General features: G+C 44.3%; 1 protein-coding gene, 1 long non-coding RNA gene and 6 other non-coding genes across 8 annotated transcripts; 3 read left to right on the forward strand and 5 right to left on the reverse strand.

The window, feature by feature from the left end:
- Nucleotides 1–2: 2 nt before the first annotated feature.
- Nucleotides 3–2,566, reverse strand: LOC147912575 (uncharacterized). The gene is made up of 2 exons (XR_015549788.1): nucleotides 2,161–2,566; nucleotides 3–513 (listed from the first exon to the last, which is right to left on the reverse strand). It is a non-coding gene; the product is annotated as an uncharacterized LOC147912575 (long non-coding RNA).
- Nucleotides 2,567–3,225: 659 nt separating this feature from the next.
- On the forward strand, nucleotides 3,226–3,298 carry TRNAK-UUU (transfer RNA lysine (anticodon UUU)). Its single transcript has one exon. It is a non-coding gene; the product is annotated as a tRNA-Lys (tRNA).
- Nucleotides 3,299–5,545: 2,247 nt separating this feature from the next.
- Nucleotides 5,546–5,618, forward strand: TRNAF-GAA (transfer RNA phenylalanine (anticodon GAA)). The gene has a single exon. It is a non-coding gene; the product is annotated as a tRNA-Phe (tRNA).
- Nucleotides 5,619–6,579: 961 nt separating this feature from the next.
- TRNAK-UUU (transfer RNA lysine (anticodon UUU)) lies at nucleotides 6,580–6,652 on the reverse strand. The gene has a single exon. It is a non-coding gene; the product is annotated as a tRNA-Lys (tRNA).
- A 3,696-nt stretch (nucleotides 6,653–10,348) lies between these two features.
- Nucleotides 10,349–10,431, reverse strand: TRNAL-UAA (transfer RNA leucine (anticodon UAA)). Its single transcript has one exon. It is a non-coding gene; the product is annotated as a tRNA-Leu (tRNA).
- Nucleotides 10,432–10,777: 346 nt separating this feature from the next.
- TRNAR-UCU (transfer RNA arginine (anticodon UCU)) lies at nucleotides 10,778–10,864 on the reverse strand. The gene is given in 2 exon segments: nucleotides 10,778–10,813; nucleotides 10,828–10,864. It is a non-coding gene; the product is annotated as a tRNA-Arg (tRNA).
- Nucleotides 10,865–11,149: 285 nt separating this feature from the next.
- Nucleotides 11,150–11,222, forward strand: TRNAV-UAC (transfer RNA valine (anticodon UAC)). Its single transcript has one exon. It is a non-coding gene; the product is annotated as a tRNA-Val (tRNA).
- A 6,608-nt stretch (nucleotides 11,223–17,830) lies between these two features.
- Nucleotides 17,831–18,766, reverse strand: LOC101405625 (olfactory receptor 4D11-like). Its single transcript, XM_004437420.1, has one exon. The coding sequence runs from the start codon at nucleotides 18,764–18,766 to the stop codon at nucleotides 17,831–17,833; it is 936 nt and encodes a 311-aa protein (XP_004437477.1).
- Nucleotides 18,767–24,907: the final 6,141 nt, after the last annotated feature.

Here is a 24,907-nt window from a genome sequence, read left to right on the forward strand (position 1 = left end):
GGTTTTAGGTGTCATCGGCAGGGCAGTTCTAGGGCACCCTTCCTCTTAATTGGCAGGCTGGGCATCTCGATGACAGAATCCCAGGTTGACACTCTGTGCGCACGTAGATGGGGTGGACACTGAAAGACTGCTCTTTCTACTTTTTCCTCTGGGAGTGAGGCAGGAAACTGGAAACCGAGAAAGGATTTATGTCGTTGCTTTTAAACTGCTCAGCGTAAAGTCAGTATCTCTTCGTTGATTTGGGGTCTGGCTGAGACCATGCTCTCCCCACGCGGTGCGCGCCGTTCACTTTCTTCTTGCTCATCCTAGTCCTCCCTCTTCTTTCCTGTTTCTGACCACGTTCCAGGAGCTGTGGGCGTTGGAACCTTTCTCTGCGGGTCACAGGGACCGGCGCGCCCGGGCTCGCAGCGGGATTTGGCTCGCTGGGTCCCGGGGCGGGCGGGGACTCGTCGGGGATGGCCACAGCCAGGCCCCCTCTCGGCCAAAGAAATCCTCGATTTCGGCTTGGTCCAGCTGGTTTAACAATAAAAAGGCCCTAGGACAGCTCTTGGGGCGGGGAGGGAGTGGGCGGGGGGATCGGGTTACCTGATCAAATACAGGACTCCCAATTAAATTTGAATTTCAGAGAAACAGCGAATATTTTTTAGTATACGCATGTCCCAAATATTGCATGGAATATACAAAGTTCATATTCGTTGTTTCTCTGAAATTCAAATTTATTTATATTTGCTAAATCGCAAACCACTATTGCACATCTTATCCTCGCATAGCTCTGCACTCGATGCGTCCCCAGCCCCCCCCCCCCCCCACCGCCAAGACACTCAGAAGCTATAGTCAGGAAGAACTGGATTTCAGAAGGGACCGGTAGTTACTTATTGTTGTCCACACTAGCCTGGAATGGTGATTAGAGGACAGGGGGGAATTTGGAGGCTCTGGACTGGATCCTAATAAAAAAAAAACAAACGTTAAGAGGATGAGCCACTCCACTCAAGGTACTGCAGTGGAACACACATTTAGGGAATGGCTTCTTTTTGGCTAGGCGCCAGGCTGGGTGATGGAGAGAGAGGAATGAGATTCAGTCCTCACAGTCTAAAAACTCAGTATGGTGAAAGGCAAAATGGAGAAATATTGCTTTTGGACCTATTACAGGCCCTCCCCTCTCCATTAACCTATGCCAAGATGCTAGGTGATGGGGGCTTCATCCCCCAAATCTTTGGATGGAAGGGTGCATTTTGATAAGGGACTCTTGAAAAACCCAATGATGGTCAAAAGGAAGAACAACACAATTGTAGACTAATAGATTGGGCAGTTCAAACTGTGCATGATGTATTTCAGCACGTGTGATGGTGAATTTTCTGTGTCACTCTGGCTAGCTACTACGGTGCCCAGCTGTTCAGTCAAACACCACTCTGGATGGTGCTGTGAAGGTATTCTTTAAATGTGATTAACGTTTAAATCAATAGACTCTGAGTAAAGCAGATTACCCTCCATAATGGGGGTGTGCCTCATCCAATCATCTGCAGATTTAAGAACAAAGACTGGGGTTTCCTGATGAAGAAAGAATTCTCAAGATTGTAACATAGAAAACTTGCCTGACTCTCCAGCTTGCTGCCCTGCTCACATTGGACTCAAGAGTGCACCATCAATTCTTAGATGAATTTCCCGCTTGTTGGCTTACCCCAAAGATTTTAGATTTGCCAGCCTCCACAATCCCCTGAGCGAATTTCTTAAAGTAAATCTCTACCTATCTATTTCTTTCTTTCTTTCTTTCTTTCTATCTATCTATCTATCTATCTATCTATCTATCTATCCATCCATCCATCCATCCATCCATCCATCCATCCATCCATCCAACCCCGACAGCATGCTTTGAAATGTCACACACAGCTAAGAGGAAAGGGTGAGATTGTTATTATTGCTCACTAGGAAAAAGTGCTCTGAGCAAAGGTTAACCACCTTGGGACCATGCAAGTGGGCGCCATACTCCTAGGAAATGCTGGGCCTTTGCCCTGAAAGACAAACCCTTCCCAGTTTCTAGCCTGAAGAGGAGAGGGAGAATACCTGTAGGAAGTACTTGAGATACAAGCAAGAAGTTCCGAGGAGAAGAGAAGGTGTGTCTCTGCCTGAGTCACCCTTCTTGGCTGGCATACTCCTACTCACCTTTCAAGGCACAGCTCCAATGCCTTTTTTCCCTGCCACAGCCAGGTTCTTCTCTGCCCGTCTTCTAGTCGTTCCTCTGTGTTAACAAGGCACTTGCATATTCCTCTATTAAAGCATTGACTACACGGCTCTCAAAGGTTGGCTGCCTGCACGCTTGCCTGCTCGGCCTACAGTAGATCCACAGTGCAGGGAAGGCCGAGACGAGGGATGGTGCTGGTCACCAGGAGCTTCCCCGGGAGGATGGCGGTTAAGCTGATTCTCAGAGGAGCTTGGGGGCGCACGAGAGAGAAGGAGTGAAAGGGAGGTGGCATTCCAGTGAGATGGCACAACACGTGCAAAGGCGCAGAGGATTGAAAGGGCATGGTGGGACGTGTAACACGACAACAGTAGCGTGAGAAGGTGAGAAGCCGGGAGAGATCAGCCCGCAAAGGGCGGCGTGATCGCGCGTGCGCAGAGGCCTGGCCAGTGGGGGAAGGGCACGCGGGGGGCGGGGGGCGGGGGGCGGGAAGCAGGGGCGCGCGCTCTGAGCCCAGGCGAGTGGTGGCTGCCACCGCTTCGGGCCGGGGCCCAGGTCGTCTCTTTCAGCTAGTCCGCTTCGCGCTTCTATTTGAGGTAGTCATCTGGGTTGGGGACAAGGAACTGCGAAGTCGTGTCTTCTCCGAAGAAGGGGCAGTCTGATACTTTTAATGCTGAACTGTGGTCTCCAACCCTGTGCGCTTTGGGTTTAAGGCAAAGAAACGCGTAGCACCCGGGTGGGGACAGTGAATAAGCGGCTGCTTCTCCCGCCGCAGGATTCACCTTTGCCAAGGGGTCTCTGAATAAAAGGGGGCGTGTTTTATTGTATTTTATTTAAGAAATCTGTATTCAGCTGCCAAAGAAGCACCTAATGACCCTCCCTCCATACTCCCCAGTTCGTCTCCCCGCCCCCGCGGGATCTGCGGATTGGAATTGGATTGAATCACACACGAAGGCGGAGTCCGGGAGCTCGTCCAACAACGTGCCTATTAGCTCGCAGCGCACACGATGACATAGTCTTCATTCACCGGAGGGAAGCTTTGTTCGTGAGCCCGGATAGCTCAGTCGGTAGAGCATCAGACTTTTAATCTGAGGGTCCAGGGTTCAAGTCCCTGTTCGGGCGAAGCTCTCCCTTTTCCATCGTAATTTAAAAATGACAACCAGCTTTAGGGTGCTGCATTGGTTAGCCGGTTGCCTTTAGAGAAGGGAGTAAAATCCTGGAGCGTGTGCGCTGCCAGTCGAACAGCTTCCCCGGGGAAAAGCCGGGCCTCCAGGAGGGCGATGCTGCAGGCCTTTGTGCAAAGGCGTCCAGGATGCACTTGTGGTGCATCACGCTAGGGGACTAAATAGGCCAATTTATTCTGCAACCACCGGCTGGGCTGCTGGGTCTCAACTACTGCTGTAATTAAAGGAAGGGAGAACAGACGCCTTCAGGAAGTCCCGAGACTCCCCCAGGGGCCACCTCCCTGCGCTATTCTGTGGGCGGCCCCTGCTGACCCTCTCTCTTGGGTTCCCTCTGCTAGGCGCCTGCGGAATGTGGCACAGATCCTGCATCTTCCCACTCTCCCTTACTACCCTTCTAGAGAATATTTCTGCTCTCTGAAGAGATGACCATCTAGAAACTGATGCACCAAACAGAGCAGCTCCCCCTCTCCAAACGAGGGCACATCTCCTCCCTCATCCCCAAAGTGTGGCCCTGAATACAGGGAGAAGTTGAAGTTGAGGTGGCAGCTTCTCCTGGTGGGAAGAAGAGGGTGCGTATTGAGAAAGAATGCGTTCAAGGGGCTGGAATGGGACAAGTCCTGGCGTCTGAAAAACAGAAAATGTTACCTCCCACAGGCTACAAATTAATAAGGGAAGCATTCAGCTCTTGAGAGGTTTTGAGGAGGTTGGGTTGTGGACACGAGAAGGTCAGGCATGGGTTCACCAAGACTAAACTAACGTTCCCCGTGAGGTGAAGGGACCAGGTGCATCCTTGGGTAGCTAGAGGTTGAGCCTTCCTTGCTTCTGCCAGGCAACAGAAGAAAATCCATCTTGATCTCATTAACAGGATGGGGATATGGGCTGATTAAGTCAACTGCCCTCTTAGCTGATGGACTATGGCACCCAAGGAGTCCTGATTAGTGGGGCAAGGCCAAGAGGATTCAGCGTTCAAGTGTGAGGCAGATCCTTCACTCTTCATGCAGGAATGCCTTACACACAGACTCATAATCACCTCCCCCTCTCCAAAGTGCAGCTTCCTCATCGACAAAAAGAGAATAACAACAGCATCCATTTCCTAAACTTGTGGTGATCAAATGAGGTAATGCATGCACAGTACTTCATAGAGTCTTTGCCTAAAAGCAAAATTTCAATACATTGTAGCTATTATTGTTATTAAAGAGCTTTCAATTTGGGGAGGATACAGAAGATACATATTGAAACAGGTAAGGAACGATTTCAAAGAAATATATTCCCAATATGCCCAAGGTCATAAGCTCATATTCATGTGACTTGCATGGGTTGGTATGTGCTGAAAGGGCAGCAATGGTCACTTATCCAAGGAAGAGTGGGCTCGTTGGGCAAGACGGGCTTCTTTCTTGAAGAAAGTGAATCATCTAGCTCAGATGATGTTCCAGGGAGAGAAACAGGCTAAGGAGCCACATGTGGCAAACACTCGAATTTTGCTTCTTCTTCCTGAGGGAGTCGCTTCTAAAGTGATCAAGTCCATTTTTGGCAACCTTGAAAAGTGGAGGCTCTTTGCTCCAATCATTTCCTAACAAGATGAACAGACCAGGCTTGGGCAAGAAGAGGACAGGGGGTGGAGAACATTGAAGCCTCTTAGTTCTTTACTGCCTCCTCTCCTCAAGTTCGCTCCCTCTCCCTTTCACCAACGGGTGAAAAGTCAGCAAGAAAAAAAAAAAAACTGAAGTCTGTCTCCACCAAGACCTTTTGGGCTTTGGAGCTGGATAGCTCTGCTTCAGTTCTGGATGATTTGGGGCAAATTAGTTATTTCACTTAAAAATTATCATATTATTAATCATATCCACCTCACGACCGTGGCGAGGGGGTGGGGACTGAATGAGACCATGTAGATCATGTGCTGGGCACACAGCAGGCACTTAGTGGCTGGCTTTACTCTCATCAGGGCCCCGGGGAGAGGTAGAGAAAGCAATAAGACAATAAAAGGTAGCCTGGGGCAAGGCAGAAGGAGAAATTTTCCGTACATGGCAGGAATTAGTTTTCTCATTCTCTGCTCTCAAGACCTCAGAGCTAACAATAGCACAATTTGGAAGGTGAAATTAGAAATTGAAAAGGTGGAGAGGGAAGAAAGAAGTCTTTTTTTTTCTTTTAAATTTTCCTTAACAGGGTAGAAAAGGCTGTTGTCCTCGCCGAAATAGCTCAGTTGGGAGAGCGTTAGACTGAAGATCTAAAGGTCCCTGGTTCGATCCCGGGTTTCGGCAGGGCTTTTGTTGACTTGTCTTTGGACAGGACTGCAGTCCATTCCTTTCCTTACGCTAGTATCTCCTTGGGAGGCTCGCCTTCGTCCCCAGTCCCATTGCACACCTACCCAGCTCTTCTACGTGTCTCTTAGCGGGCGTACAGCAACGAGAAGATAGTACTTAGTACAGCACTTATAAGGAAGCAAAGAGTTTGAACCTCTTAAAGAAATCACAAATCATGGAATGATCTGTACCCAGTCTCATAATCACTGCATTTATGCTATTGGATATTAGCCATATGTGGCGTGAAATTTCATAGCGTGGTGGCTATCACGTCTGGTCTACAAGCTGAGGGTCTAGGGTTTGATTCCCAGTGTAGTCAACTCGCTGGGCTTGCAAGTTTTTCTCATAGATGACAGACATGAAGACAGTCTTCAAAGACGTTTCCCTGCACAGCAAGAAGTCAGGGTCCATCAGCGCGTTAGAAATCTGGTGAAGGATGGTTCTCAGTTGGAGATGTGATTTATTAGCACGCGTCTCGGTCTGAAATATTTCTCGGAACCCCAATGTTCTCACCGCGCTTTTAATAAAAAGTGCCAGAACTATTACTCAGTGCCAAAGGGGCACGATTACTGCCAGGAGCGTTACTATCATGACTGACGACAGGGGTGCAATTTTCTTGGTTGTGTGTTTATCGAGGTTTTGAATATAAAAATAATACATGTTAGTTTTAAGGAAAAAATATCCGAAGACAAATTATCATGCAAAAGTTGGAAGAGAAGGGACCAAAAGTTGGAGGAGAAAGTTGTCGGGCATCTTTCTCGTCTTTCACCTTTTTTGGCAAAACCCGCAATCGGTCTGGCCGGGCACCTGGGTTTTAAACTCCCTGAGGGCAGAATCTAGGTGTATTTTGCCTAACCTACCTCACACCTGTCTGGTCTGGACACATACTCAAATTCGCTTTGGAGTTTAAAAGAACCCGCGCCCGAACAGGGACTTGAACCCTGGACCCTCAGATTAAAAGTCTGATGCTCTACCGACTGAGCTATCCGGGCTCGAGAAGGTGCCTTCTCTTACAGCCTATCCGCAGTCAAATAGGCCACGTGGCCGCTGTCTTCTTCCTATTGGATTACAGTCCTGAGTCCTTTCGCTGATTCCCTGAGAGGTGAAACTGCAAAATCAAGATGGAGCAGCAGGCGTTTGGCGGAATAGGGTCTGTATTTCTCCCTTTCTCCCATCACAGATAGACTTTAAATAAGAAAATAACTGCTGGCCTGATCTGCCCCGCACCCGGGCAGCGCCCCAAGCCCCAGCGACCTAAAGAGAACATCCCACGAGGAATTTTCCAGATTCAGGACCTCTGGGGGGGGGCCTGTGGGTGAGCAGCGGGATTTCTAATTCCAATTCTGGTCTTTGAAGAGCGTTGGAGCGAGCGTCTTGCGAGTGGAGCATTATGAATAATTGATTAGGTTTCCAGTCATTATTCGACAGACACTAATTGAGTGCACGCCGCGCTCCAGGATCTCAGCCAGCTTGTGGGGCTGCAAAGACCCAGTCCGGGTTCTCGGTGCGGAGGGAAGACACGCAAAACAGAGGCTCCCGATCAAGGGCTCTGATGGTGGGAAACCGACCTTTGCAGCGCGGGAGCACCAGGCCGACACCCGAAGTAAGGGTCCGCTGAGTCTTCCAGGGCGTGGTGGTGCGTACCTGAGCTGTGGATGGTGACGGGGCCCCTGAAGGCTTGTAAGGAGAGTTCTGGGCAGAGGGAACAGCAAACGGGGAGGGACGTTCGCTAGGGAATCTGAACATTTTCCTGAACTTCCATTGGAAAGTTTTGATCTGGCTGGATTTGATATTTTTAGGAAGTCCTGTTACCCTGGCAGCTGTGTCCCGGACATAACTGAGTAGTCAGTTTTTTCATTCGTCTTGCTCCTTCGGTGCCATGTTATTCCTTGAGGCATTGGATAAGATTCCCTTGAAAGGAAGGAAATCCTGTGGGGTGGAACCTCACAATCCTTTTAGCCCTCCTTGGAGTTCTCCACTATGTGGGAGAACTCGAGGTTTGCATTCTTTTATGGAGAAATGTATGGGGTACTATGAGCAAAGTTTAAAAAGGAATCCATTACAGAAAGCTATCCATGTTATGGTAAGCATAAACAACCAAGGTGTTAATATGTATGGTATAATGTTTGTGAAAAAATTAAAGGATCTGTATATGAATATATGTCCTTTAATTGTATATATTTGTTGTTTGCATATACATAAGAGATGTTTAAGGATACAAAACAATCTGATAAAAATGACCACCTTTTGAGGGATGGCAATGAAACATGTGAGAAGAAGCTCTCACCATTTTCTTTTAGGTACATCTGTATTGGATTTTAAAAAATAAGCATGTATTCTTTTCATAATAAAATAAATGAAGAACAAAAAAAATGTAGTCTGTTAAATTATTCCACTCTTGTGGTGTCACCGACTAGGGCTTGAGAAACTCAAAGGTGCGTTTGGACACAATTAACTGTTTTTCCAAGTTGTTTCTTTTCCTTGTGTATGTTAAGGAGATGTAACCAGCAGCCATCCTGAAACTGACCAAGCCTCACCCCAAGAGCTGTGCTCATTACCTTTGCCTTAGTTTTAATGCAAAGATCTCTCCAGGAGGAGCTTAGGCCTCATTATGTGAAAGCATGTTCTCCAACTGAACCCGTGTAAGCGAATACCCGCCTCTCCCTTTTGAATATTCATTCCCCAACCAAATGAAAGTTCCTGCTTTCCTTTGTTCGGGGATGCTGTGACTTTGGAAATGATTCCTCATGGCCTCCTATTTGCTGCAAATACACTTTACTTTGTGAGACAACTTCCACTGGTGTAGAGTCTTATTTAACTCATCAGCAGGCAAGCCCACTTGGTTTGGTGTCAGTGGGATCACATAGGCAACCCTTCCGATTAAAGCATCCCTGATCCTGTGTTTTCTGCAGTTGCCTGCAGTGAAAGGCTAAAAGTACACATTTCCTTCCCAGTGGGGGTCCCTCCATGGCTCCTAGATTTGGAGGGGAGTTGCCGGTATTGAAAAACCACAAATGAATTAGGTACTATTTTCACAAATGAAGATGTGGGTTCCCTAAGAATCAGATGACAAGTCTGGCCTCAACCAAGAAAACTAAAACCAGCCCCCCTTGGGAAAGAGCCTCTTGTGCCATGAGGTCCATCCCCAGGAAAGTTAGGGAGCTTTTGACTTAACCTCAGCTTCTTACAACAGTTCTCTGTTCACAATGGCTGCTGAGTACAGCTCTGGATGTGGGAGAGCATAAAGATCTGTTTCCTGTTCTCCTAGGACAGGCTAGATTGACAGGCACCAATCACTGAGAACCTAAGTCTCAAACCCTATGTAATTGTTATAATTTTATTTATTTGTTTATTCCCCCCCCCCCCAAGCCCCAGTAGATAGTTGTATGTCATAGCTGCACATCCTTCTAGTTGCTGTATGTGGGACCCGGCCTCAGCATGGCCGGAGAAGCGGTGCGTCAGTGCGCGCCCGGGATCCGAACCCGAGCCACCAGCAGTGGACCGTGTTCACCCAACCGCCAAGCCACGGGGCCGGCCCTATGTAATTGTTAATAGTGTGGCACAGGCCTGCTTAGCATAGAGAGAGTTAACTGGAGCGGTTTGTATTTCATTTAACATATTATAGTGCTTTTTTTCTATGTCACCCCACCCCCACCCATCTTGAAATGCCACCGTCTTCCCACTTTCTAAGTTCTTTCGTTTGGGAAGTTCCAGCCGATCCTTAAACAAGGATTAGAACTTGCTCGGATATCTCTGCTTGATCCTCTCCAGACAGAGTGAGGTACTGGGGGCTCTAAGCCTGTCCCTATTGCTGTGGCTGCCACAACCTCTTTCCTCCTGGAATGTTTCTGCTGTGAGGACAGGAACTCCCTGTATATCCCCAGTGCCTGGGTCAGGCGCTGGGACAAAGCAAGCTCTCAAAAACTGTTGCTGAAGGAATGAATGGATCCTTGAATGAGGGCCCTGGGTCAGGGAAGGCTTTAGTGGAGGAAGACGGGCAGAATTGGTCCTTGGAAGTTTTTGTGTGCTAGAGAGAGCAGGGAACATTCCTGTCAAGGTGAACGATTTCCATAACCAAACGGAATAAGTTTGTCCCGAAAAAGTTCTATGCCACTCTATTGTGCCACGGGGTTTTATTTTCTTCATAGCGCTTATCGCCATCTGAAATTCTACTTATTTGCTTGATTATACATCACCTCTTCCCTCTGTCACTCTGTTACGTAAGTGCTGCTGGGCAGTAATCCTGTTGGTAAGGACCTTGTCTTTTTTGTTGCTATTATTTTTTCCTTAGTTTTGCTTTTTTTTTTTTTTAGATTTCTGCAATCCCACAACCCGAGCGTTTACTACAGTGCTTGGCACATAGCAGGCTCTTAAGAAATAACTGTAGACTAATTTCAGAGAGTGAACGTTTTTAGTGCCTCCCGCCCCCTCCCCCACAATGCAGTCTAGTTTCACGGGCGCGTTTTCTTTCTACTTTCAAACCATCAATACTGAAGTTGTTGCTACACTTTATATGTCTGGGAAAAACACATTAACTTTCAGATTAAAATGTCATACCACTTAACCATTCAGGCTGTTTTGGCTACTCTCATCTAGACGCCTAAGATTGCAAAATACACAGCCATCCACACAGTTCTCCTCAGAAATTCGCAGAGAATGGTTTTTGATTGGAAAACCAGTTGTGTCTTTACCAGAAGTGGGGTTCGAACCCACGAGGATATAAATCCATTGGATCTTAAGTCCAACGCCTTAACCACTCGGCCATTCTGGTAATTGACAAGTCATTTTTTATATTTAGGGAACTTGGACAATATTGAGCTACTGAAAAGTTTCAAAGCAATTTAAAATTTTTATTCCTGATGTAAAAGAACAACACGGGGGAAAAATATCTCGGTTAACTTTTATCACAGCCTGATAACTTCATCTCCAGCCACCAGAAACTCTGGAGCCCCATGAAAGTGATTGAGAAGACTGAAGTAGCAGGATTCCTAACATCTTGACACGTGAAGACATTACGGAGAAATGCAATGAGTTTCTTCCCTTCCCATAGTTGGGCGAGCTAGATTGGAGATTTTAAATAGGCAAGGTGATTGTTTTATTTTTATTAAAGCAAAAAGCGACTCTGGTGGGACTCGAACCCACAACCTTTGAATGCCTCCATTTAGTCTAGAAGTCCAATGCGCTATCCATTGCGCCACAGAGCCCGGTGTCACCGATTCCTCCACGCTACTTACATCAAGGCAGGAACGGGGTCTGTCCGGGGGCGCTCGCTGGAGGGTCCGGCTACACTTTTTCTTTGAGAAACGGTGGAGCCCGTGTCGCCACGGAGAAGCGTGGATGGGAGTCGCGCTTGCAGGTCTCGAATCTTTTGGAAAGTTTTTCTCCGTGAGCGATCGCCCGGCATCAACCCTCAACCTCATTTCACATCCGAAAGAAAAAAACAGTCTTTGTGTGGTGTTATTGGAGCCTGTGTTACCAACGTAACGCGCGGTTCCATAGTGTAGCGGTTAGCACGTCTGCTTTACACGCAGAAGGTCCTGGGTTCGAGCCCCAGTGGAACCACGAGGCGGTAATTAAGTTTCTCAGGGACGAAGAGAACCTTTTAGGGTAAAGTTTCATTTTGCCAGCTGGATCACGAGTTTTGCTTCCGGATGCTAGAAACGCTGCGGTTTCTCTTGGACTCTGTAGCTCGCCTCGCCCAGCCGCGCAGGCCCCACTCTTCTGAGCGCCCGCGCAGATCGGGCGCCGAGGCTGCCCCCGCGTGGCCCCTCTGGGAGGTGCAGGCGGCCGCGCCCGACTCGGTCAACGCCCCGCTGCGCCTGCGCGCTCCCGACTGCCGCCCTGCGCCGCCTTCGGATGACAGGGCGGGGGTCTTTGCGTCACCTGCTCCTTCCTAAGCCCTGCTTGGGCAGTTGCTGCCACTACTCGGTTGAGGGATATCCTGAAGGCCGCCTCCATCCTTTGTTGATTAACTCCAGATCCACTGACCTCGTAATGTATTTATATAAATTAAAAATACTTTTTGAAAAATTGTATGCACATGGTAAAGAATTCAAACAGCCCCACAGGTTTTACAGTGATGTCTTCCTCTGCCGAAGATTTTCTCCTTGACCAAACTCAAGCCCGGCTCCTCTGAGCCCTCCTCTCAACTAGATCTGTTAACCTTGGCCTGTAAAGACTTGAACAAGCAGTAACACTAACATAATTTCGAGCAGCTCAAGGCCGCATCCCTAAAATGACCCCAGACCTGCTTAGAGTGCCTACCGGTGAAAACTGAAGGCTGCCAAAAACATTTACTCTCGGTTCCAGCCAACAGCTGAAGACAGGGCCCCAGTCTCCCAGTCTCTGTGGGAAGGTAGGATCCTAACTTCCATAAGCGATAAGAGCCCTTCAGCAAACTCAGATGGGTTTCACATGGGCTGAGGCCCCCTTTCCGGATTTTTGTAATTTTTCACTTCCCTGACTCTACTGAGCCCCCATCACTCCCCTACCTGTTCTCTCAGTCTCCCTTAAAGATATCCAGTCACTCTGTACAAGTCGAAGTTGAGTTCAGTTCATGCTGGATTCTTTTCCCTATTATAATAGTATATTACTGATTAAAATCTGTGCTTACCACTTTAGCTGGTGTCCAGGTTTGTTTATCTTTGACACTTCCCATCTTTCAACTGCTAGAAGTTTCTTTTGTGACCCTCCCGAGATATTCTACACATTCACCAGTATAGATGTACATTTCATTTATAAACCACTTATGAGTTTTGTACAAAAGGTAGCATATGCCATAGGTACTGCTCCCCTAACCCCATCAATATTCTGGAAAACTTTCTATTTTGTTCGAGTCTGCAAATGGTATACTCACTTAGGAAAATAGAAGTTTTTTTATAAAAGTAAATACACTTACCGTATGACCCAGCAATCCTACTTCTAGATATTTACCCAAGAGAAATGAAACCACACATTTACACAAAGACCTACGTGTAAATGTTTATAGCAACTCTAGTCATAATCTCCAAAAATTGGAAAAAACCAAATGCCCTCAACTGGTGAAAAAATATGCAAATAGTGGGGCAGCCATACACCAGAATGCTATTCATCAAGACAAAGGAGTGAATTTCTGATATATATAATGACGTGGATTAATTTCAAAAGCATTGTACTAAGTGAAATAAGCCATATACAAAAGGCTACTTATATGATTGCATTTTTATGACTTTCTGGAAAAGGGAAAACTGTAGAGACAGAAGACAGATCAGTGATTCCATTCTGGAAGCCTGAGTAGGATTTGACACGATGCCCCGAGATCTCACATAGCTGAGCACTTTTTCCTTGCAAACAAAGAGGGCAGTGTGGGGAAAACAGATTTACTGCAAAGTGGTGTTAGGGAACTTTTTGAGGTGATGGAAACATTCTATATCTTGATTGTAATGGTGGTTACATGGCTTTATATATTTGTCAAGTCTCATAGAACTATATAACTTAAAAGGGTGAACTTTAGTGTACATATATTGTACCTCAATAAACAAAAAGGTAGAGTTTATAGCACATTGCAGGCTGTCCATAATAAAACCATAATAAAAAATAAGTAAATATTCAAATAAGTATTTGTTGAAGGAATAATGGAATGAAGTGGGAACTGGATTTCAGATTGAGATCAATAACAGTTTTACATGAATATAATTTGTGGATAATTTTTTCTAGGCTTTTTCCATTTCTTGGGGGATATTTTCACAATACAAACTGGGTGATATATCAAGCTAAATTTATCAAATATCAGGAATATCAAACCTCAAGATGCCCTCTTCTTAGAGAGGAGGTCTCTATCCCATTGTGTTTAACAATGCTGAAAATATTTCTGTTGTAATTTTTAAGAAAAAAAATAAACAATGTTGCAGGGGATCCAGAGGAAAAAATACATTCAAGCCATCAGAAACTTTGCATCATTCCCCAAAATATTCACGGGAAATTAGAACTAAAAACATAGACCGTTAAGTCAGAATTGTAAGGCAACTTAGTGGCTGCTCAGTCTATCTTCAGGCACCAGAGTCTGGAGATGGCTGTAGCCCTGCCTTCGTCTTGAGAATCAGTGTGACCAGGGGGACATCAGGCAGGGTAGAAAGTGGAGGCAAGATCAAACACAGAGAAAAGACGAGGAGGAAGGGACGAGAGAGAGAAACAGCTGCAGTATAGATAGAGAAGAAAAAGAAAAAGGAGAAGGAGGAAGAGAAGGAACAGAAGGAGAAGAAAAGAGATGTCATGGTGAAGGGAGATGTCACGTGTCCCCTGCAATTTCTTCAAGCGTCATTCATTGGTACCAGTGTAATAAGTTGCCCTGCTACACCAACCTCGCTCTGAGTTTTTGGTCTTAGGGATGACTTCCCTTTTGACAAGCTGTACATTAAAAAGTATGTAAGAAATCACTGTTTTAGTGATTTCTAAATGGCTTAGTGCAAATTTTCATTTCTTTAGCAAAGGTGCGTGTTGCCTTTGACTGCAGTTCCTTCTCAAAGACACATGGTTTTACAATGTGGTTTCTCAGGGCCATGGGGTTAGTTAACCCCTGGTGCTGATGAAGACGTGAAGGTCCTTGGTCCTTGGGAACCTCACCCTCCCCTGTTTTCTTAGACTTTCAGACTTGCTGGAATCTCCTGGTTTATTCAGAGATGCCCAGTGACCTACAGGATCCAGGACATGACTCTTTTTAGTGGCTGTTACGTGTTCCCCGAGTGTTGACCTTGGAGAGATCTAGTAAAGGGGCCTGAGGAGAACTTGAGGCATGCTGCTCCATGTTAATGGGACTGAGGGTATGGTAGCTGGAACCGATGGTCTGGAAGCTTCACAAAGTCCAAGCAGAAAGTACATCCTAGCCCAGTGGCTTTCAAACCTTTTTCACCGAAGCACATGCTAGCAAATATATATTATTTACATCAAGATCACAATACTCTTGTTTATATCTGAAATAAAGGTTTCAGGAAATAATACTTTTTTATTATTTGGAGAATTCTGTGATTTTTTTCTCTTCTACTCTAGACTATTCTATTTCACTAAAAAAAAAAAAAAAAAAAATGCATGTCCAGACCTACTAATGACATCACACTCCTTAGAGTTTCAGGATCTGCAGTTTGAAAAACACTCACCTGCATCAGTGTTTCTCAAAGTGCCCGTGATACACAGACCACCTACTTCAGAATCACGTGGGTGGTGGGGGGAGGGATGCTGGTTGAAAATGTAGATTCCTGGTATCCATGCGAGAACTATTGAATCTCTTAGAGATGGTGCCTGCAATTTTGCATTTTAATTAAGTCGCTAGGTGATTCTTATGCCCGCTGAGATTTGGGAGGCGAGGTAGCCTAAGGGGTGCCCTAGCAGAGGTTTCCAGCTCTGATCTGTGGAGCCCTAGACGACTACACCAAGAGGACCTCAGACAAACACACACAGATCTGCTCCTCTTGATCTGTGTCAGGGTTCATGTGTAAAGTCGTTTCCACTCCTCAGAAAAAGATCTGAAACTTTTGGGAGAGAAAATGAATGTGATATGGGTTTTAACTTCCTGTCTGGAAACAAAAATTTAAGTTTTTAAACGTCTGCCAAAGGGAGAAACACAGAAAAGGAATGGCTCCCTCTAGTGGTAAAAAAACATTACAAAAATTTTGCTCTGTAGACACTGCTCTTAATTCAAGAGGAGGTTCTTTAGAAATACAGCTTCCCCGTGTGGGAGATGTGGAAAAATTTTGCAAAAAATTAAATATCCTGTATAAGAATACGCGTTAAAAGATTGTTGTCAAACAAGACGGTCTCATCACCTTGAAGGAGAAGGAACACATTTTCATGGGAAATGAATTTTAATGTATGTACACTGTTTATCTCCAAAATATCGTAGTCTTTTAGGAACTCCACGTAATCAATTAATTGTCTCAAAAGTAAGCGTGTGTGTGTGTGTGTGTGTGTATCGTGGGATAGTCTGAAAGTAAAAAGTGTGCATATACGTGTGTGTGTATGTGTGTGTTTTAAAATTTTCTATATGCTATGTATTTTTTCTCTCACTAGGCAGTCTATATGTAAACACACATATGTATATTCACAAAACACACATTTATATATATATTTTTCTGAAAATAGTCTCTTGTGAATCACAATTCATTGTTTGCTTCTAGAAAGGAAAGACTACATGCTAAAAAAAAGGTATAAGGAAGGGAAGTTTAATTTTTAAGAGAAGTATGACTTTTTGTAATAAAAAATGATTTACAAGGAAGAAAATATATGCTACTGTTGATAGATAAAGGAACATACTGCTTATGGCAGAACGTGATTCTGTGTTCTGTGTTTCAAAGGGAAGTTTGAATTGTTCTTGACATTTTTGTTCCTTGGGTGATTAGGTACAAAATTCAAGGTTGAAGTCAGAAGTGTGGTGAAGGATTTTAATTCTAGGCAGGAAGTAACAACACCCAAAAGAAGCAAATGTAGATTTTTAAAAAGATCTTCCAACTTTAGTAAAGCACCCATGTGTCCAGGATCAGACATAAGCAAATGTGAATTTTGTCAATAGTGTCTGCCTTGGCCATCCTGTGGGAGTGTTCCATAGTCTGTACCTGGCTCTCTCTGGCTACCTTTGACACGCTGGGCTTGGACTTATCCCCCTCCTTCACGTCCACCCACTACTGCTTTCCTGTTCTATATCTCCTTCACTCTGGGATGATACCTGGTGCATTTGATTAGTCACTGAGACTATCTGAAATTAATCCCTAGAGAGGTATCACTGAGAATGGACTAGAGATACCCGCTCCTCACCCTCGTTACCACCAAATTGCTACAGCTTTCCAGAGGTGTATCTAACTTGTGAAGTGGTAACATTGTATCTAGCTTGTCCCCCATGAATTTTATCTAACCTATGAAATATCCCAAGAGCAGGAATTTCAGGCCAGCACCAAGAGGGGAGCAGCAGGCAGTGATAGAGCTAGTTGGGATGGGCTATATTTTGGGGGAGGTTTTCCTTGTTTGTATTTCCCTCCTAAATCACGCTATGCAAATGGCTCTTTATTTCCCTTCCAACAGTCCAGCCACTTATCCTCAGTGATCGCATGGGTGATAAGACTGGGATGTTACAGGCCAATCAGTGTATCCAGTCCAAATTTCAGTTGACTATCAATTTCATCTATTTGCTTAACAAATTACAAGGTTGCCAGGACATCAACTGGAATTTAATATTGTTTTCTATTCTCTTAAAGAGGAGGTGCTAAAGAACATGCTAGAAAGAAGAATGACGAGGAGTTTGGAATGGCTGATTTGTAATATTCTAGATAATCAGTTCCTGACTAACAGAAAATGAGTTTATTCTTAAGCCTTGGCTTCTTGTGGACATGTGAGTCAGGCACATTCTAGCGATGCAGGCAGGGTAGGATTCCTTTCTCCTTGGAGGGATGGCTGGGAATGAATGACGGTAAACGATGTTGAAAATCTTAAAGGGACTCAAAGACTTACAGTACTCCTTGGTCAGGTGAAGACAACCAAGTGCCTTTCATAACACTATAATAGAGAAATTTTTATGGACGAGCTTGTTTCCAATGCCATTAATTCCTGTGGGAGGCAACAGGAGTAGTAAAACGTGCACTTAGCTGAGGGTCAGATATCTCAGATCTAGCCTTGCCCCTTCCACTAATTAGCTAGGAAACCTTTGATAAAACATGAAACTTATCTCAGCTTCTGCAAGGGAAACCCAGAGGCTTCCTTAGAAAAACAGAAGCTGGTTCTTCCAAGTTTGGCAGTGGAAAACCATTTCCACATAGGTAAGGGTGGCTGGAATTTTTAGCCCTGACTCCTGGTCCCTGGAGATCCTTGTACTAATTATTGCTTGGGCTACACCCAGTACAGCCACAACTCAAGAAATGAGGAGCAATTTTCTGTCAGACTTCATTTCTTCACAAGTGAAATAAAGTGTTTGGGTAATATAAGCTTTAAAGTCCCTTTAAGAGCTGACAATTTATGGATCTGAGACCGTAAGTTGCTGGCAGCATCACTATGAGAAAAACTTGCAGAGACGATCGTTTCAGGCCATCCTTATTTGAGGACTCTGCTGTAGGACAAAGGGAAAACTTTGATGATCTATTGGTTGGGGTCTGCTATTGTGTTGTGAGAAAAAATTTTTCAACTCTCACTTTCCAATCTGGACTTCATAGCCTCTATTCCTTTTCATGAGGTCCAAGTCTTCTCTTCAGTTTCCTCATGGCTGACTTCATCTCCTGGTTCCTCAGGGTGTAGATCAAGGGGTTCAGAACAGGGATGATGACAGTGAAGGTGATGGAGACAGCTCTGTCCATGGGGAGGGCAGTGAAGGGCCGGGCATAGACGTAGATGCAGGGCACAAAGTGCAGGGTGACCACAGTGACGTGTGAGGTGCAGGTGGAGATGGCTTTCCTCCTGCCCTCCCCTACCTGAGACCTCAGCATCATTAGGATGACTGTGTAGGACACAAGCAGGAAGACAAACCATAGCGTAGAGATCAAGCCATTATTGGAAATCATTAAGACCTCAAGAGCAAAGGTGTCAGTGCAGGCGAGTTTGAGGACCTGGGGCACATCACAGTAGAAGCCATCAACAACATTAGGTCCACAGAAGGGGAGGGGCAGCAACAGGGAAATCTGCACAATGGAGTGGATAAAGCCCCCCACCCAGGAGGCTACAATGAGGGCAGTGCATCGCCCCCTACTCATGATGGTCACATAGTGCAGGGGCTTGGAGATGGCCATGTAGCGATCAAAGGCCATCACCGAGAGAGAAAAAATGTCTGCCCCACCGAGGAGGTGGAAGAAAAACATCTGTGTGATGCAACCATTGAAGGAGATGGTCTTTCTCCTTGAAAGTAGGTCTACTAGCACCTTGGGAGCAGTGATGGAGGAGAAGCAGATGTCCAAGACAGAGAGATTGCGGAGCAGGAAGTACATGGGGGTGTGAAGGCGAGACTCACAGGTCACAGTGACCATGATGAGGAGGTTTCCCATCACAGTTGCTGTGTACACCAAAAATAAGAAAAGAAATAAGACCAAGCTCAGCTCTCCGGACTGGGTCAGTCCTTGAAAAAGAAATGCTTTCACCCTGGTGTAATTTCCCGTCTCCATTGGATCATGTTTCTTCTGCTTTAACTGCCTGGGGAGAAAAAGAAAATAGAAAATAGAAAATATATCATTAAAAAAAAAGAATATGAGTTTTATGACTGGGGTCCCTTGGGGGCTATTTTTTATGGTAATTTTCATTTTGGTCAGGGATGCCTACAATTCCGTAAGCTATTCCCAGTAGATGGTGTTTTCTGAGTTCTTGCAGAGCAAATGAAAGAGTGGGTTTCCAAGAGGTGTAATTAATCAAAGCACCAAAAGCAGTATTTTGTTAAATTCCTATTGAAAATTTTTTTAGTTGTATAATTTTATATATTCTATATCCCTCTTGAAAAGTCACTGAATGCCCTGAGACACGAAGGGCCTAGTTATGTTTTTGTTTTTGTTTTTCAATGAATACTCGTGTATCTAATGGTTAGGAAGTGGGAAACACACACAGGGGAAAAGTCTAAAACACAGTCTGTGGCTCTAACGGAAGCTTATAGTTTCTTGTCTCATTATCTTCCACAGCAGGCGCTCTGCTTGGCATCATTTGGTCAAATTTTCATGATACCTGATCATCAGTACTAAGTTAAGGCAAGAAAAACAGTTCATGGTTTCCTTTCTCCCTAAGACAAATAGCTTTGCAGCAGCTAAGACAATCTGAGCACATGACTGTTTCTTTCTTTCTTCAGTCTCCTTCTATTTTGTGTCTTGTTCTCCTTTTTTTTCCATGGACCAAGATTGAGACTTGGCAACTGGTAGCTGTAATCTTTGCTCCTCTTAAAGCTCTTTGCAAAGCCTTTATCACCCAGGCCGCTGGACCAATGGTTTTCTTTTCTTGGGTTCCCTCTCTTCTCATCACCTACATTTCAATGTCACTTGCTCTCACCTCACGATTGGTAAAGGCTTCGGTTTCGTGTAAAGAGCAAAGATGTTAGAATCAGTAGACCTGAATTTGAATACAGCTCTGTTACCTAATTGGTAGGTGACTCTGAGCCTCAGTTTATACTCAGTAAAAATGTATACAATTGTGTTTGCTTCATAGGGTTGTGAAGCTTGAAGACACTTGCTTAATTTATGTAACCTGAGTTCACCACAGACCACATTTCCCCCGCGTATAGCACCAATTAACATTTTGCAAAGCTGGTCTTCTATGCAACATTATTTGGGAAATGCTGACAAAAATGCACGCTGTTATACTTTTCCTGTAAAATATAATTCTTTGAAATAATTGCAACTATGATCAACTCCAGCATTTAAAAAGTAGATATGTTCTGTACAATGGAACATTATTCAGTGATAAAAAGAAATGAGCTATCAAGGCATCAAAAGACATGGAGGAAACTTAAATGCGTATTACTAAGTGAAAGAAGCCAATCTGAAAAGTTACTGGCTGTAAGATTCCAACTATATGACGTTCTGGAAAAACAAAACTATAATAAAAAGATTAGTGGATGCCAGGGATTGGAATGTGGAGGTGGGGAGGGATGAACAGGTGAGGCACAAAGGGGTCTTTAGGGCAGTGAAACTATTCTGTATGATACCCTAATCATGGATACATGACATTGCGCAGTTGTCAAAACCCATAGAATGTACAACACTAAGTGTGAGTCCTAATGCAAACTATGGACTTTAGTTAATAATAATGTATCAGTGTTGGTTCATCAATTGTTAACTAATGTAGCACATTAACGCAAGATGTTAATAATAAGGGAAACTACGGTGGTGGTTGTGGGGGTAGAGAGAGTGTGTGGGATCTCTCTGTACATTCTGTTTAGCTTTTCTGTAAACCTAAAACTGCTCTAAGAAATCAAATCTATTAATTTTTAAAAAAGCAGATATACCAAAGGATAAAACAATTTACATTTTGAAAAGAACATTTTTTTTTTTTTTGCTTTTGTTTCCAAACTTCGCTTCCTACAAATCCTAATTCAATGCTTTTCTTTTGCTTCCCACCCCGTTTGAAGGAGAATGTTTACAATGAGTACTGCTTTGGGCGTTGATAGGCATCTGACTCTTGTGGTTTTGCCAACTGCTTACAATGAAATTGCCCTCTGCAGCTTTTTTTTAAAAATTTTAAATCAGCTTTGTGGAGGTATAACTTGCATGTAATACACTGCACATATTTAAAGGGCAAAAGTTAATGAGTTTTGATATATATGTACCCCCCGTGAAGCCATCACCACAATTAGGGTAAGGAACATCTCCATTCACCCCTAAAAGTTGCCCTGTGCTCCCGGGAACTGCAGAATTCTCGGCACATAATGACTCTGTCCAAACCTCTGCACCAAGAGACGTCCAGACTCTAGCAGGGCCTCTGGCAGCATAAAGCTGTGTCCTTAGGATGACCCCAGCCCCTTTAAAATGTCTGCCTGAGAAAGCACAAAGCTGCCAGGAGAATTTACTGTTTGTCCAGCCCATCTGAGATAGGCCCCTGACCTCCCTTTCCTAGAGCATTCGCTAAAAAGGGCTTGCAATTGTGAATATGTATCTCTTGTAACTCAGAAGCATCTTTCTCAAGCATCTCAGGAAGGAGCAGCCTGTCTCCCAGTCTCCATGGGAGGATAGAATCCTGACTTCCATCACTGCCCTCTAGCAGACCCAACGGGCCTGATCACATTGACACTGACCTAATCTTTGCAGTTTTTCACTTCTCTGGCTGTACTGAGCTCCAACCTGTCCCCTTCTCTCATTCTCCCTTTAGAATGTCCAATAACTTCTGTGCAAACTGGAATGGAACTTAGCTCTTTCCCAACTGTCAGTAGTTCCTGAACACAGTCGTTTTCACATCTTTACTTCATGTCCGGCTGTGTTTATCTTTGACACTCCTTTGTACTCCTTCCATCCATATTCCATCCATATTGAAGCCAACCTCTGGTCCTGCTGTGAACTGCTGAGTTCTCCGGGTCCCACTGCACTTTATCTCTCATTCTCTCATCAGAACAGAACTTGTACTTCACTGACTTTTCTCCTATTCTCTTTCCTTTGAAGCCCAAGCAACGCAAAGCTAATTTTCTAGGCTTACTCTCAATGACCTATGGATCCATCAATAACTCTCAGAGGATTTCATTGCCTTCAGACATTTTTAGTTTTTAGAAGGGCCAGATATTTTCTTCAGAGTAAATATTTAAAAGAGTTTTAAATAAAATTATCAGAACACATGCAATTTTTTAGATAATGCATGGAGGATTTTGTTTGTTTTATTTTTATTTTGAACTATGGTAGGAAGTAATGTGGCACAGAGAAAAGATACCAGCTTGGGAGATATGAGCTTCGATGCCTTCGTAGAACAACAGTGGAATCTTTTATATATATATATATATATATATATATATATATATATATATATATATTTTTGTGTGTGAGGAAGATCAGCCCTGAGTTAACATCCATGCCAATCCTCCTCTTTTTGCTGAGGAAGACCGGCTCTGAGCTAACATCTATTGCCAATCCTCCTCCTTTTCTTTTTTCTTTCCCTTTTTCCCCCAAAGCACCAGTAGATAGTTGTATATCATAGTTTCACATCCTTCCAGTTGCTGTATGTGGGACTTCGCCTCAGAATGGCCAGACAAGCGATGCGTCGGTGCGCACCCAGGATCCGAACCCGGGCCGCCAGTGGCAGAGTGCGCACACTTAACTGCTAAGCCACGGGGCCGGCCAACAGTGGAATCTTTAAAGATATCAAACTCCAGGAGGTTCAGTATTTTCATCTGTGAAATGGGAGCATTTACTGCCTCAAGTCCTTTTGAAAGTAGGCAATGTCTGCGTTTGCACATAAACAACATTAAATGGACCCATCGATTTGAGTGATTTCTAGGTCTTTGGAGCTTTAATATTCAATTGTTTTAGACACTGTTGCCTAATTACTTTGTGACTAGTCTAAGATTGTGTTCTGCCCATTGTCTACCAACAGTTAAATCTCAGTTAACTAGGAGCCTCAATTGTTTCTTGATATTTTACTGCAAGCTGATTAATGGTGGCAAGAAAAACTGCAAACATTTCCAGGGGCTTTATCATAGTGGTTAAAGAATGGGCTTTGAAACCCAAATGCAATGAGGTTCTGTGCAGAAATTAGTTGTGGCAGTGATCAAATCACCAATTCAACTGGAAAATGCCCCAAATGGAGCTCTTCCGTGGACAAAACGTACACACAATTAAGAAAGTAAAAGATGGAGAGTGAGAACATAAATGGAATCCCTGTGTATGCATGCATCTGTTTGGAACATAAAAGAAGAAAAGAAAACAGAGAAGTATTGTTTATAAAAGTTTGCTTTAGTTTTTGTTTCTGGCAAGAGCAAACTGAAGTACTTCTTCAGAAATATGCCCAGGCAAACCCTTTCTAATAAAACAGGCTCATTGATTTTCATAGAGTCCCCAACCTCAGGGCCCCCCAACCCAACTGTCCAACAAGCATGTGTTGCCCCATTTCTCTTAAAAAGTTGACCTTCTTTCTATGCTTTTCAAGTCACCTTCCCAATATTGAAGAACTAATTATTCTGCTGTGCATCACTAAAGTTTTTAGCTCAATATACATCATCCTCCACCTTTCAGGAGCATTATTAACATTCAAAAGATTTCTGAAATCCACAGTAATATTTTAAAGTTGCTGGTGCGTGGGCACGCATGCACAGAGAGACAGCCAGACATACAAACATGCACCATAAAGGCCTGATGTAACAAAATGACCTCACTTAAAGCTTCCAACCTCTAATCCCTATCCAAGAAGTAGACCTGGCAATTCGGTTGCATATACTGACCTTAGGAGTCATTAATTGTCAAGGACTATTCCCCTTTAAGGTAGACATGCATCTGAGGGTTGGTTGGTTCAGTATCTTCACTCCTACTGTCAGTGGCAAAGGGCAGGCTCCAAGAATTGCCTCTGTGTTGTCCTACCACACAGCCCCACAGTGCCCCTGCCGTGGGTACCAGCCTCTCAGCCCTAGACCTGATAGAAGAATCACCAAAGGGAATATTTTTGGAAGTGATTGTTGAACTTGAGTAGCCAGACTTTCCTATAGGGATGAAGCTCCCTTGAGTGTTACTAAGAAGTCAAACATGCACTGGAAGGTGTGTGCATACATGCATGTTTTGGTTTTCAAATTCTCCTAATGTAGAGGAGAAGATGGATCCCCATGGACCTTGTGCTTAGAGCCCAGATATCTTTGCTCGAAGGGCTCACAGGGGACAAACAGGGGTCTGTCTCCCTTGGAGGTAGGAACTGAGGGAGAATGAATAGGGTTCCCAGTGTTGTAGCCCATTCCATTTTTTTTTTCCTAGACAGATGGCTTGCCTGTGGTCCTATTAGGATACATAATCAGAAGCATCTTAATCATTGAGAAATGCATTTTGTCCTGTTTCCCTTCAAACTTCTCACATGAAGAGGGGATATAAGCAAAGGATCTGTTGGCACCATTCATTCATCAAGTATTTAATTGTGACGTATCTACTGAGCACCTACCATGTTCTAGGCTCTATGGTCCTAGAGACCCTAAAAGCAAAGAATTCCATTTTCCCTATTGTCGCATTCCCAATGTCAGTTTTGACCTTGTCTCACCCTAGATCAATGGATAGTCTCACTTGGACATATTGCATGCCTCCAACTTAAAGTGTCTAAAATCGATCTGAACATTGTTATCGTGAACTAAATACTTCCCTTTCTCTAGCTGGCACTGTCATTCTCCTTGTCACAATGACTCAATATCCCTGAATTGCCTCTTATACTCACCCTTATCCCCCTCCTCCCTTTTTGGTCTTCTGTAACCCTTCCTGAATAAATTACTTTTAGGTTTTTTGCATAATTTACAATGATTGTTTGCAATAGTTGACTTCTAGAACTTGTCAGTCCCTGCCCTGATACTCACTCTCTTGTGCAAGTCCCTCCTCTTGTGTGTAGACTTGACATAGTGACTTGGTTCTAATGAAGAGAATACAGCAAAAGTGATAGGATTTCACTTCCAAGATGAGGCTACAAAAGACTGTGGGTTCTATATTGCTGACACACTCTCCTTGCTTTGATTGCTTACTCTGAAGATGTAAGCTGCCATGTTGGAGAGGCCCACAAGGCTAGGGCTTGAGGAAGGCCCTCAGCCAAGAGTGAGTAAGGAACTTAGCCCTCAGTCCATTAGCTTGTGATTCTGGCCAACAGTCATGTGAGTGAACTTGGAA

Source organism: Ceratotherium simum, chromosome 34 (assembly GCF_057802395.1).
Source record: "Ceratotherium simum simum isolate JZ-2026a chromosome 34, ASM5780239v1, whole genome shotgun sequence".
Lineage (NCBI taxonomy): Eukaryota > Metazoa > Chordata > Mammalia > Perissodactyla > Rhinocerotidae > Ceratotherium > Ceratotherium simum.